Raw genomic sequence first — 15597 nt, 5'->3', positions numbered from 1 at the left:
ATGGGACCTCACTACATATCGAAAAAGCAGTGGGGAGCAGGGAGTTGTAAAGTAGACACACCCTAATGCACACTTTTGGAAAGGACCATTTCTCGTCTTCTTTGGGCGTAGTGGATAACTGTGCTTGCCACACAATATACAACAATAATAGCATGTTAAATTAATCATTCACACATTCTATCACGTTTCACTATTTCCGGTACCTTTCAGACGCCGTACGTTCCCCAGATGTACGGAAATTTCTACCAGAAGCAACGTTTCACGCCCTACCCGAATCGGCACCAAAATCAATCCAATCAGAGCAACCATTTCCTTCAGCAGCCCACTAATGTCAACTACGGAAGCAACAACGGCGTGGCCAACAGGTCTCTGAACTCGTCTCTGAACAGCAGCAGTTCGGATTCTTGCAAGAACACGACGTTCTACGGCTCCAATAACTCCGGAAGCTCTAGCAACATTAGTCAGTGCAGCAGTAGCAGCAGCAGCGGTACCGGAAGCATCTACGGCTATTCATACGGTAACATGCAATCATCAACCGTAGATCAGAAGGAGATGGTCGTGTTGCAGATTAGCAATCTGGATCCGACGATTGATGAACACAAGATGCACCAGTACTTGCTATGTCAGCTCAAATCAATCACGCCTGTCTTGTCGTTGACCATCGAGAGCCCTTCGCTGGCGAAGGTCAAGGTTCCGTCTGCACATGTATGTCTTATACTCGGGGTCAATGGAACTACCGTTAATAAATCCATATCTTCTCTCATTAACAGTTCGCCAAACTAGTCGTCGCCAATTTGCACCGCAAGAAGATCGGTCACAAACGCATGGTCGTTTCCTACATCAAAGACCCATCATCGGCCGAATCGTCGGCACTGCGTTGCCAAGTGGCCGGCCTTCTCAAGGATGTCCCTTTCTACTGTCTACCGATCAACAAATTTCGTGAACTGTTTCAATCCCGGTTCAAATCTTCGATCAGCGTCCTGGATCTGTACCGCATGCCGGACGTATGCTCCATCACCTTGGACAAGAACGAAGAGAAGTACATTAACCTGCAGCCTGACGTGATCAACTCGTTGCAGAGCAATCCGCTGGTTGAATCGTCCCAGCATAGTGTTCCGTACTGCATCTATCACTTCAAGCAGGAGAAGGAGAAAGGATGGGCCGAGCAGGAGATTGAACCCCTGCCGAATGTGATGATGAGCATCAGCCAGCTGCAGTCGGTTATCTATTCGTTGCTGAAGACTCACAAGGATGACATTCCGGTGGCCAGCATTCTGTATTGTATCGAGAATGAACTACAAATCAAAGTTGTGCAGAATGAGAGCGGAGTTCCGTTGGAGCATCTGTTATGCTGCATCCGGGGAGTGCAGATCATGAACAACAACTTTGGTATCAAGGTACTGACCTGGTTGGACCATGAGATCAACTCGACGAAGGACAACGATGGTGAGTGGATTATATATGCTGCTTGAGTATTTAGCGCGTAAACGCAATACCTACTTATTATTCCATTCATCGGTGTACGGTAAAATAATATTTAAATTGTTTTTCGACCAACAATACAAAAGGGTAGATGCAACGGGCAAAAAAACTTAGATATATTTGAATATATCATCATAATTAATATTAATATTAATATTAATTTAATATTACTGAATATCAATAAAAAATATTGATAAAAGATAGAGTTTTTCGTACTGAACAATGTTTGTTCTACGGATACTTGTGTTTTTAAGCCTTGGTCAAGAAAATAAAAATATCCAAACATATTTTAATACATTCAGCAAAGTGTCCCACGTCCTAGGTGGATCAGCTTTTGCAGACAAAACTTTGAATACTCTTTTCTCGCGAACCGTAGCTTGTCGTAATAAACCAACAACACCATCGGCAGTGATAATTCTCTCCAAATCTCAAGTAACCAGGGGTGCATGAAAGACATTAATTAATGGGGGATATGGATTTTTGGGTATTTATCTTTGTTCACTTTTTTGCCAATGTGAAAACTGCTATGTATGCTGGGCCGTATATCAAAAGTAGCAGCAAAATGTGTGATGTTTTTAAACAGTTACAGGCAAAGGTTTGTTTAGAACTAGATTATAGATTGTAATCTGCACACCTAGAAATAACTTATTTTACACGTGACGGAATCCATCTTTGACATAGAGGATGAGACGTAAACAATCATTTCATGTAACATAGCTCCGAGACTGAAAAATTCGTTACTCGTTGAAAAGTACGGTTGATTGAGCTGGATTGTTGCGTCTGTTATGGCTCAATTTTATGTCAAATTTGACACTCGTATATGTCAGTCTCAGAGCACCTAAATTAACCAGAATTTTTCTAAGTGTGTAAGATTGTCCGTACGTTGATCACGTTCAAGAATAAAAACGCAATGTGCAAGGATAATTTTATTTCCAGAACATGATTGCTTTACTCTTTGAAAATGTTTTTAGGAGTATCAGACTTTTGAAACGTCATCAGGAAGCTGGAATTGCCCTAAATTGCATATCTGTCCAGTTTAAAAAAATGCGTTGCGCTGAGAAAATGGCATTCGATGTTACGATGTGTAATTCTCATGAAAATATTTGAGAAATCAGAGCAACTTTATTGATTATTTTGACTTAGGACTACATTTTTTTTACTATACCGGAGGTCACATTAAGAAATTGAAAATGTGGCAGGTAACGAAAATGGAGGTAATTTTCAACGTTTATTTATCCAAAGCATTAATGTGAAATATGTCATGCAATATGCCATTTTACGGGGAGGTTATCCAGCAATTGTTTGGAATATAGTACAACTAAGAAATTTATCGAAATATAGCATAAAATTTTACGTAATTCGTAAATTTACTTAATTTTACGTTTCACAAGACGCACACAAAAGAAGCGGTCATATTATTGCAATTTTCTATCATAAACCTCACAATATTACTTGATGATAAACAATTTTACATGCGTGTACTCAAAATTATGCGAGCACACTTTTTTTTCGGTGTGGGAAAACTTAAATTTACACGAACGAATGCTGGCTCAACGCAAGAAAAACTTCAACGTCGTCAGTCGTGAGTGGTTCTTTAATTGTTTAATTTATTGATCGACGTTCCGAAGCTATTGTATGCTTATTTAAATAAATGTTCGATACCTTTGATGCCATGCCCAATAAACAATTGCCTTTTGATGAAACGACTTCTTTTCGATTTTATTCAACTGCATGCATAATAATAGGTGTACTACTTTTTAATAACAACTTCTGTTCAGGCTTTGTTCACACAAATCTGGAGAATTTATTCAACCACAACATCGCAATATTTGGTGTTGAATAAGGTATATCGAGAAGCTATTATTCGGCTTATAAGATTTGTAACAGAGCTTATTCGATCAAATGTTTGATTATTAAGTGATTATTAGACATCATTACATCCTTAAATATCGATGGTATAAAGGAGTATATAGACGCTTGATTCTCATGTGAAATAATGTTTAATTAGACACCATTATACAGTTATAAAACGATTATTCAACTATAGCATACAGAATAATTAATCCGAAAATAAGAACGGCACAGAGCAGGATTGTTCTCTTTAGTGATTGTTGCGTCATTATTTCTGTCGAAGCACACACCAACCCACCACACACAGATACTAGAAAATTTATTGCATACAACACACAAACAACATGTCGTTAGATGGGATTCGAACCATGACCTTCCAATCACCAGCCGCTTACCTTGCCATCTGAGCTATCCTAGAATACCTTATATGGGTAGCTAAATAATCAATAAAAGCTGAATACCTATCAGCACTCCCAGTCTAGCTAATTCAAGGAGATGTGAGAATGTTTAATTCATTCATAGTTTTTACAGGCTCAGTCGAATAAACTTTACAGAGCCGATATATTCTTTTTCTTCTACAATAAGAATCTTAAAACTAGAGTTAAGTGGGTTTAACCGATTACTCGCGGTCGTCTCGAGGTTAGTGAGTTTTACAATTTAAGGATGGGGAAAGGTTTGAGAGGATTACGAATTTCATTTTTTTTAATATGGTAACTATTTCTAAAACACTTACTTAAATCTAAAGAACTGATGATTTCAAATTCATTCATAGTTGTTTTACATGAGACCAATGTTACCTCTCCATCTCTCTAATTTCGATGGAAAGGATGCTGGGCTATTCTTTTCGATAGATTGATGAATTGGTTGTGGTGAGTGATACGATCTATGTTTTCGATTTAAATTAATTAGGTGTAGAAAATAAATAAAAAAGGAGGAGGGGGGAGACGAACCAGCTTAAGGCTGAAAGCCTCTTTAATAAAGAAAAAAAAATAAAAAAAAGGGTTAAGAATGGGATTGAACTCGCGACCTTCTACTTGGCAAACGGAAACGGCAACCACTATGCTACCAATTTCGTTTTGTTGTTAGCCTGAAACACGGTGTGGAATAATGAATGAATACTCCGTTTGAAAAGCATTTACAAAGCATGCAATTCACCTTTACACAGCAATATTGTTAAGCAATGCAATGGAATCTAATAAAGGAGCTAGAAAACAATTATTAGACGTAAAATAAAGCATGTTATTAAAACAACTGAAAACAGCGTCAAAGTAAGACAACTTAGACAATCATCGTTTGTATAGTTTTTAGAAAGTATATTAATCAAATCTGAGCAAACAATGGAATAAAGGCGCATCTATTGATCTCAATGAGTTTTTTTCAGCACATAATTTGACAACCCGTTTTATTCAGCATTACACTATTATAAAGCATTTATTCAATATATATGCTTATTTGTTACTCTGAATTGTTTGTTGGGTGCTAATTCTGTGTATGGGTATTTTGATATGAAGTGAGAAGTTTCAAAACTACTGTTTGCATTACTTTTATTTTAGGACTACTGAATTCAATCGCAACATGTGAAAAAAGTCAATCAGCTATATGTAAATAATGGCAATGAACGTCAATTGTTCACGGATTAAAACTCATTCTGGTAAACCGATATCAGCATCATTGACGTTTAAAGTCATTGTTCACGTTTGGTTCATTGGATCTTTACACATGTTGTGCATACACCAAATTGCAGATTTGGTTAAATCTGTAATGTTAATCCCTTTTCCTATACAGCAAATCGAAAATTTGAGAAACGTTGCTTATGACCAAAAATGTCATTTTGCATCTTCAGATCACCTTTTAAAATCGAGCCTTAATTATGGCCTACAAAAAAATGTTAAACAAATCTTCAGAAAACTGTTACTCGAAAAATGTTTGTCCAATCGGTTTTGTACCTTGGACAATGTTGTATAGAACATTTGAAACATTTTGAAAAAAAAAATATGGAGAATTTGCAAAACTTGGTTCAATTATTTTTTCGACTTGATATATTGAAAGTGTACAATACAAAAGAACTTACATAAAATTTTGCTAAGTCACACCGTTTTAGAGATTTAGCGGTTTGAAAATAGATTTTTTTTTAAATTTTGGTAGTTTTTGGCAATTTTTGCATGTATTTCGCGGTTCTCCAGTTCCGACAATATTTTTCCCCGAATTATCAGAAAATGTACAATCAAAATTCTCTTTTCTTACACCGCCGCCGGGTACAGTTGCTCTTTGTGCCATACACCGCTATGGGCTCTATGACTATGGTTTCACCAAGCGCGCCATCAAACTTATATCAGAATTCCCCAATCACGACAAAGAACAACCGAGCACCAAACCCGCCGCTACCAAAAGAATACGAATGTTTGTGTAATCTACGCTAAGTGTGTTATCATTACAAAAGATCTCTATCTCGTTGCTCGTATTATCAGCCTTTTTAACTAATTCGTTTATCTACTAGGCTCAGTCGTGTGTGACACTTTGCGGAGCCAAAATCAGCCTTCTACAAGTGTTACTATATCAGGCGTAACAGTTGATAACGGCACAAAAATTTGTGTAAGCAAAAGTTGTAAGGACCTTTACACGGCAACCGAAGTACGCCCACGCAAACCAATACAATTATCGGAAAGGGGATAGTTTCCCCCACCCGATGATGTTGTTGGTTTACGTGGGCGTACCTGTCATTATTGCTTTCAGTGCGTCACAATCAGCGATTTTACGATTCGTGAGCGCTCACTCTGCTCACGCTCACGAGTCATAAATTCACTGATTGTGACGCACTGAAAGTTAAACTGACAGGTTTTATGTGTCAAATACCTACCTTTCATAATAGCATCCAATGATTCCGTAATTCCAAAAAAACATTTTTATAGCGAAGTGAGTGGAAGTAACCCTGAACAGAACACGTAGTTTTTCTTTTCTACACTGTTGTGCGCTGGTTGTCCAGAGGCAATAGGCGAATCCAATAGAAACTAAACGATTGTTTCAACCTCTGGCGGTGAATAGTGGAACCCTCAAAAGAGTGATGAGGGTGGAAATTTTCACCGTGAAGCATAGGAACTGGAAAATATTTTCGCCTTTCCTGATTAATTTATCCACCGCATGTGCTTGAAATCATCATCCACGTGGAATATTTTGTTTTCTGTATCGGGTTTGCAGTGATCCGGCTGGTGCTTCCATATATTTTTGATGTGAAAAATTAAGATTTATAAAATTGTCCCAGCGGTTATGATCTTCCGGATTTTTAATGTGTGGTTATTTCAGCTGTAAATCAGTTCAGATCTGTGGATAATCGAAAAATAAGACCACTCCCGATGAAAATTGGCAAGTTGTGCAATAAAATGAACATTATTTTGAGATTTGAAAATCGTCATTATGATGTAAACAAATGGATTGGATGACATTTCCTCGCAAAATCGGCTAGCGTACTCTACATTGATGGTGCATGAAAAGAGCCCATGTTCTCAACCATGCTTTTGAATTGAAGAACGAAATCAAAATGTTCTTGGAAGATCAAGTGAAAAATGATTTCATTGCAAATTTTAGTGTGGTCTCGCTTTTTCAATAAATTTTTGTGCATCAAAATACGCTGGACTTGAAACTAAGGGACCAGTAAACTTTTTTATATAAGGGAAATGGCTCTAATGTTGGCGTATGGATCTAAGAATGGGCCCATCGCTAAAAATCTGCTATTTATCAATTTTATCTAGATGAACGCGTCATTGGGACGATACTCATGGATATTTTTTGTCGCTATTGAAAATTTAGTCGATTGCTGAATTTATGTATAGGCCCAAATTAAGGGCCTATAGGCTGCACACTTAGAAATAATTACTAGACGTAATCCATATTGGACTTAAATCATAGAACGTAAACAAACATTTCACGTAAAATTAAGTGTTCTTAAACCGAACCATCATGCTGCAGCTAGTCGACGAAGAAAACGTTTGATTGAATTGATTTTCACGTTTCTTTCAACTGATTATTTTGTCAAAAGGCCCGGCTACATGTGTCGGTCTCAGGGAACCGAAATTAGCATGACTTTTTAGTAGTGTGTGACATTACATCAATTTCCCCAACTTTATTAATAAGATTTTTAGCCGATGGCTATTTCATCTCAGAGAACGACATCAAAGCCTCTCTGATGTTTAGTAATAAGGGCCCACCGTACGTTTGTGCATGAAATTCAAAGACCATGAATCTCATTCTAACCAGATCTTATCTATTCCCTTAATTGAGACCTAAGAATTAATTTGAGTCCAAATTACTGGCTATCTGCCTTCTCATTAAAAAAAAACTTACAAGAGAAATTTAATGAAAGTTTAAATATTTTGATTTTATATGGGGAAACCATACCCCGCTTCCTTGTAACGGACACAAAACCATAATGGCTAAAAGAATCACCCGCTAATTTTGTCTATTCTCTACACCGCAATTTTTTTTTGACGTAGGACTACGTCTTTGATTTCTATATGGGGGTACACTTTGTGAAAACCGAAAATGGAACATGTAACAAATTAAGAAAGATTTTGAACGTTAATAACTCAGCTGCCCCTGGTCCAATTTCAATAATTTTATCACCAATCGATCAGAAATATGGCTACGCATTGATAAAAATGCTGCCAAATGTTGATTTTCAACAAGAAACTATTGAAAAACTGGTAAATGTTCAGCATTGTCCAAAAGCGTCGAATTAACTAACAAATCCACCAATTACCTACATGCATATGCTGCTTCCCCAGCACAGTCGTCAGAGAGTAGTAAGTAGACGAAACAAGTCGAAGTGGCATTCGCCTCCGATCCTCGGGCGCGTGCGAATAGGGAGGATGGAATTGCGTAATACTTAACACACTCATCGCCATGTTCAGAACCAAACGCAAATTTTTCGAGATAACCACCATCCGTCGTCTGGCTCGCCGTGGCGGTTTCTGACGTATCTCCGGTTTGATTTACGAGGTGTGCTGAAGGTGTTCCTGAAAAATGAGATCCGTGATGCTGTCACCTACACTAAACACGCCAAGCATAAGCGGCCATGGATGTCATCTACGTTTTTGAAGTGACGGAGACGCACTCTGTTTGGTTTCGGAGGTTAAATCATCACCAACATTGGAAACAAAACGGCTCTTTTCAGGGCCACCAAGCTTATTACAGAAAAGAGTAGGAATAGAATTCATCTGCCTGTTTGTCCATATTCAGAACCACCGACCACACAAAATGCTCATGTAATCAAACTGGAAGCAGGGATACAAATTATTTTGATCAACCTTGATCAACTTTGAATCGCCACGGCCGGATATTTTCGATGGAAGAAGCAACAATCTAGCATCTAATTCGACGAAGACGTCAGGAAACATTTCTGGATCAACAATAGAATAGGGCCCATCAGCATTTGTAAACAAACCGTTCCAAAGCCTCACAAATCGAAGGCCGCTCACACAAACCAACACCAACATCTTGTAGGTAGAAGTTTCCCCTATCCGATGATGGTGTTGGTTTGTGTGGGTGGCCTTCGCTTTGTGAGTAAAGGGCTTTGGAACGGTTTGTTTACAAATGCTGATGGGCTCTTTTCTATTGTTGATCCTAATTTGTGAAGCCGAGTTATTTACGAAAGAGAGTGTCGATGAAGATAATCGAACAATGTAGATAGGACCTATTGAAAAGTGACGCGAAATTTGTTTTCCGTACTGAGCTCCAATGCTACCGACGCCAGGGAGGCAGCTCCCAGAGATGTTATGCCTTAGAACATGCCGATGGCGCCGACTGAGATTGGACCCAGGCCTGCTGGGGTGAGAGGTAATCACGCTAACCACCGGCGACGATATCTATCACGGCGAATGAGAACGACCCAAATTTGAGTTTAGTTATCTCAGAAATAAGAAATAAAGTGCAGGAACTCAGCGATGAGTAAATTTGCCTCTTGTTTCCCAGGTTTTTCCAGGATTTTCCAGGGAAAAATTCCCGAATTGGAGAAAAGTAAAGATTGGATTCACTCAGTCTATTGGCACTACTCCGAGACTGAATAAAATTTTCGTCAATCTCCTCATTTTCTGGCAGATTTTTTAGGTTTTCCACACGAAATCATGAGACAAATTTACTCATCGCTGTGTTCCTACACTTTTGGCGATTATGAGTGAACTAAACTCAAATTTGGGTCGTTCTCATTCGCCGTGTACGCAAAAAGAAAATAGCCAGTGTCGCTACTTGATAGCAAACTACTCATAATGGGAGGAGTCTTTGTAGCTTTTATACCACTTGGTTGCACATCATTCTGCTTTAAGCTAAAAAATATTAACTAGAACAAAGATGAAGAGCCAAAGGCTAACCAATTGAAATGTTAAATCAAATGTTGAAACATAAAACCCAGAAAATAAACGTAAATTTTACTACTACTGGTATCAGCTCATTTTCGTTTCGGACGGCGTGGTTGCAACAGCAGCAGTAGATCGTGGCTGGTCGTGGCAAAGGAGGTGCCAATCGTCATCGCAAAATCTTCGATATAACCACCATCCGTCGTCTGGCTCGCCGTGGCAGTGTCTGACGTATCTCCGGTCTGATCTACGAGGTGTGCTGAAGGTGTTAGTGGAAAATTAGGTCCGTGATGCTGTCACCTACTCTAAACACGCCAAACGTAAGTGGCCATGGATGTCCTCTTCAATAAAACGGCCCTTTTCAGGGCCATCAAGCTTACATCAGTAAAGAGTTGGAATAGAATTTATCTGTGCTTGTTTATCCATATTCAGAACCACAAGCCCCCAACGACCACACAAACTTGGAAGCAGGGGTGCAAGTGATTTTGATTGATTCTCGTAATCAACTTTCTTTTTGAAAAAGATTACTACAAATTTGGATCGCCTACAATTCAAAAACGGAAAGAGTTGAGATAATAGATATTAAATATCAAATTTTGATCAATTAAAAGAACTTAATGCTCTTCACATTTATTCCGTCCACTAGCGGTCCTACGTCAAGCTTCCATCCGTGCCCCTAGGCACAGACCCTTCTACTTTTTATATTATATCCACATTCCACACACCATTTACCTCTAACTTTTGACATCAAGCTTTTAATTTTTTTTTCCTTGATTTGTTTCCCGTCGATCTTGTTTTCCGTGCTGAGCACCAATGCTACCCGACGTGCCAGGAAGGCAGCTCCCACATCTGGACCCTACCTATCGACCCATCAACCCATGAACCGGGGACCAACGGCTTTACTTCCCTTCCGAAGGAAGGTGTGATCAGAGATGTTGTGCCTCAGAACATACCGGCGACGCCGACTGGGATTGAACCCAGGCCGGCTGGGGTGAAAAACAATCACGCTTACCACTACACCACCGACGCCGCTATCAAGCTTTTAATATTACCTACAACTTTTGACTGTAACTCAAAGTATCTCTTATGCATGATGAACCAGAACGAATTGAACCCACCATTGTTTTTCAGTGAACGTATATTACATGCACTGAAAAACAATAACAGGTTCATCCCGCATCATCGTTCATCATGCATATGTGATACAGACTTGAGTTATTGATACAAGTTGTAGCTAATATTAAAACCAACAAAAGCTACGTACATAATTTTAAGAAATTCTGTAGATGAAAAAAGTTAGAGGTAAATGAATGTTAATGATTGTCTATGCTTTCTATTAAGACACTCTATATCTGTCCTATGGTGCATAGCCAAAACTCGTCCAACAGTCGGAATATCAAGCACTTTCAACATTGCATGCGCATATATTTTAATTCTAAAATGCTGATGTAAGACCGAAAAAGGCGAAACAATTGACCAGTAACATGCTTGGGTTGAGTCGTCGGGATGCTTTTGAGTATGCTGATATAACGCCAGGAGAGAAATGTCAAACCAACCAAAAATAATTGCATGTTCTGTTTTATCGACATTGATCAAATGATTCAGAGCAAGACAAAAATAATGATAACTGTTATCTCTATCACTCAATTGAAATCGAAAAAAAATTCATCTTTGACGAAGAACATGTTTTCATATTCTTTGATTTAAGGGGAGGTTTACTTGGATTTGGCTGAAAAACAGTTGAACTTTGGAATTTTTTCAGGAGAATGAAAAGACATACGAACTTCCAGTTTCGATAATTATATTTGTCCACTATTCCTGAATACTTGGAAATTTTTTGAAGGTAAAAAAACAAAATGGCGGCTCAAAATGGCGGCTCGCGTGGAGGAGTGTCAGTCAGGTTTTGCTGCAGAACTTCGAGTGCACACCCTCTGGTGGTGAACTGAAATGAAATTTTTTTATTGTGGTTAAAGTTGATAATATTCCCTATGGCTTATACCTAACTAGAACGAAATCCGACAAAAATTGACCAAATTATGGACATTTGAAAATTTAGTGCTTTTTTTACCCCTTTTTTTTCTCACTTTGACCTTGCTTAAAAAATAGTAACTAACATTTTTTTTTTCATTTTAGGTATAAGCCATACAAAATATAGTATCATTCAAAGCGCAATTTTCCGATTGTAAATCCGATCATTTGTTCAAGCCCTATGCTCTAAGTTGTTATAAAAAATATGGTTTCGAGAAAAACGCGTTTAAAGTTTTTGTTGCGTCCCTCAGCGCGCATGACAAAGGTTCACTCAAAGCGCCATAACTCGCTAAATATGTTTCGGATCGTAAAATCCTTTTGGCCACATATTCTACACACTTGTAGCTTTCATTTTATGCAAAAAAAACATTTTTTTTTTTGAAAAAATCCAAGTAAACCTCCCCTTAAGATCTCGAAATTGGATTAAAATTACCGATGGGATGGTAGTTTAATAATTACGTATGCCTTGGTCAGACTACAGAGTTATAACATGTTATAATATTTATCGACAAGCAAAATATATACCCTGTAATCATTTAAAACTGTCCACATGGTTTGTGGACACCCCTAAGCGCTAGAAAAAAAAATGTTGAGCAACATTCCATGGACGATGTCACATATTTCATAGCTTACTTTATGCTTCCAGATGCCTCTTCAGTCAACTTGCGTTACATGCCCAAGAGCCCGAACAACGACTTCCTGCAGCAGATTTCCCGCGAAGTGGTTGAGCTGATAAAGATGTCACCGAAATCGTCAATGAAGTTCACCCGATTCATCCCGGCCTATCACAACCATTTCGGAAAACAATGTCGCGTAGCCGATTATGGCTACACCCGGCTGATAGAGCTCTTTGAAGCGCTTTCACCGGTGGTCCAAGTGATGGGAGACGGTGAGAATCGCCACATCACGCTGACTCATCGGACCCAGATCCGACGTTTTACCGGTGACTTGCTGAAAATTTTACGCGGCCAAGCGAATAAATCAATTCTGCTCTCGCAGCTGCCAATCATCTTTTCGCAAGCACAGAATAAAATGTTCGACGTAACGGACTACGGCGTGTGCGATATTTTCGACATCATCGACGGGTTGGTGTACAACAATTCGATCGTCACGAAGGTGTTCAACGAGACGGATGTATTGATTTCGATGGTGAAACGGAAGCAGTCTCCAACCGAGCTGGAGAAAACGAGCATCTTTGCCGGGGAGGTAGTTGAGCTGTTCAAGAATGCTCCACAGTACTCGATACTGTTTAAAAAGTTTGTCCGCTCGTATCACTATCACTTTGGATATCAGTGTCGTTTGAGTGATTATGGCCTGATGAAGTTGGCGGATTTGCTGGAAGCCATTTCCGGAATAGTTGAAGTAAAAATGTTCGCTTGTTTATCTGATTGTGTGATATTCATCAATTCCTTGTTCCTACAGATGGAGCAATCCAACGATGAGGACCGGAAAATCTATCTCAATCACAGAGTTGCCATTCGCATTTTTGCTGAACAAGTGCAGGATATTGTTAAGCATTTCACCGGCAACAGTGTCTCGATGATCTTAATGAGCGAAATACTCAATTTCCATAAAAACAAGTACGGGTATCAAATTCAACCGTATAGCCTTGGGTATAGCAATTTGTTCGATGCTATCAAAGCGCTTCCTTATTTGGAGATATTCGAATCAGGCAATGATTTCATAGTCGTTTCACGATTGGAAGACCCCGTATTTCGACTCCGATCTTATGCTGTTTGTCTCTGCCTCTTGGACTCGAACAAGGAACGTATGCCTATCAGTGACTTTCTGCGGAGCTACCTGGTCAAATTCAAAGAGAATTTAACAGAAAGGCAAATGTTCAACATGAAACATGCCATAACGGTAGGTCTGGGGAATGATTTGATCTCCCATGAGGATTGCATTTCAGATTTCAATGCTTTGGCTTTCTTTGCTTTCAGATTGAACTTGATAAGGGAAATCAAACTGTGACGATGACGCCGTTGATGAAGTTCATCCTTCGTATCATACAGGTTCTCAAGCAGAAGAGTCCGATCAATTTGTTTGATCTCAAACAGGCTCTTAATTTGTCGATTTCGTCCTGTTTTGAGTTTGGTAAGTTTTCGAAAATTATTTTCCCATCATTGAATTTTTCATGTATCATTCCAATGCAAAATGATATAGTGGTTCTCAGAATTTCGTAAAAATAGTAGTTTTGTTCCTTATAGCAAAATATTAGACTCCTACTTTTTTGTCATTAGGGTGACCATTTCCATAATAGGGTGGTCAAAAAATCAAATATACCTTTTTTCAAAAAGTCAACTTTTGAATAAATGGGCCTATTTTAAAGATCAACATATCAAATGAGAGGTAGTTAAAAATACTTTTTTATTAAAAATATGATTTTAAGAAATTGGGATTTTGTATTAAAAAAAGATTGATTGTTTGTTTTACCTCCCCATGGACATGGAGGTTGACGGTACTTAAGCAAAGGGTTATGTTTAATTTCTTTATATTTGCAACGATGATGATTTCCCATAGTGACACATATCACCTTCTTAATGCTTCAGTATACCTCAAACGATTAATTCTTGGTTGTTAATCGAACTTCCTTGATGCAATCGGCTGCTTCATGCAGACTGAGCAATTCTGATTATAGTATCAGATTTGTTCTGTATACAGAGGAACTGGGAGGGCTTATTAGAAACTTCTAACCAATAAAGTAATGACCTTCTAGTAAATTTTGCATATCATTTTATTAATATTTTATTTTATTTAAGCATATTATTTTTGTTACAGTCAATTAGCATTAGCATACAATACAAGAGATTTAATATTACTTGCTCGGTTTTGCGTAAAATAATCCATATGTATTTTGCTTGTAATTACCTTTGATTTTTTTTTGTGATTTCAAAATTTTCCTAGTTTGGTTAGAAGTTTCGAAGCTAAGTCCACAGGCCTAATAGAAAGATAGACAGACAAAGCGTATCATGAAGAATAGTTGCATGCAGGGTTGCTTCCACTCACTTTCTATAGATGAGTGATTTTCGGAGTTTTGAATTCGTTAGATGTTGTAGTGGGGGTTTGTGTTGTTGGATGCGGGAGGAGATTGGAGGGCGGGTGTTTGACGCATAGAGCCTGTCAATTTCGCTTTCAGAGTGTCGCAGTCAGCGGTTTTATGATTCGTGAGCGCTCGCGATTCGTAGAATCGTTGATTGTGACTGCCAGTGGATTTGGCGGGTTTTGTGTGTCGGACGCTTGCTTTTTGGCCTTTTCTTGTATCTAACATGTGCAGAATATCATTATAGCGTCTAATGGTTTTGAGATTTCTGGTTGCGTGAAATATACTTGTGAGAATATCTTTTTGAGATTTTAGTAGTCACGTTTTGTTTGTAGTTTATATGTTATTTCTTTCATGTAATTATCGTAAATAATAGTTATTCAATAATAGATAATTCATCCATATATTCAATAATAAATTTACGAATGACTATAATTTGGATACCTAACAATTGGACAGAATCACTAGCAAGAATAGGTTGTGTTCGCCTTCGAAAATATCGATTCGTTTTTTCAGGGTTGTAGTTTTGGTTTTCATCAGTGGCCCGGCTCTGATTGTGAACGATTTAGGTAGTATTTTTAGGTAACTATTTAGCTTTTAGCACAACTTTGCTACTACGAATCCACAAAAGACATTAAATTGGAGGCGGATTCTGGTACGGAATTAAAGGCTGCTATTCTGAGCAACTTATCTTCATAAAATTAAAAATTACATTTAGGTATTAATTACCAAATATGAATAGTAGTTAACTTTAACATAATTTTGATAAAACAATCATTTCATCCAGTTCACTTTAAAACAAACAAGTATGAAAGGAGATTGCTTAGAATAAAGATAAAAGTAATAAGCGCA

The 15597-nt window shown here is 38.2% G+C and overlaps 1 protein-coding gene across 1 annotated transcript in view; it reads left to right on the top strand.

Annotated features, from left to right (window-relative positions):
- The window catches only part of Marf1 (meiosis regulator and mRNA stability factor 1-like protein), a 45691-nt gene that overhangs the window by 14107 nt on the left and 15987 nt on the right, over positions 1-15597 (top strand). The window contains exons 3-7 of the mRNA XM_065225196.1: positions 211-705; positions 771-1446; positions 12352-13067; positions 13128-13568; positions 13646-13799. Coding sequence (XP_065081268.1) covers positions 211-705; positions 771-1446; positions 12352-13067; positions 13128-13568; positions 13646-13799 — 2482 coding nt within the window. The remainder of the gene's footprint in view (positions 1-210; positions 706-770; positions 1447-12351; positions 13068-13127; positions 13569-13645; positions 13800-15597) is intronic.

This window comes from Ochlerotatus camptorhynchus, unplaced genomic scaffold, assembly GCF_037179485.1.
Source record: "Ochlerotatus camptorhynchus isolate MF236.1 unplaced genomic scaffold, CSIRO-AGI_Acam_v1.1 ptg000222l, whole genome shotgun sequence".
NCBI lineage: Eukaryota > Metazoa > Arthropoda > Insecta > Diptera > Culicidae > Ochlerotatus > Ochlerotatus camptorhynchus.
This window is presented reverse-complemented; position numbering and strand designations above follow the sequence as displayed.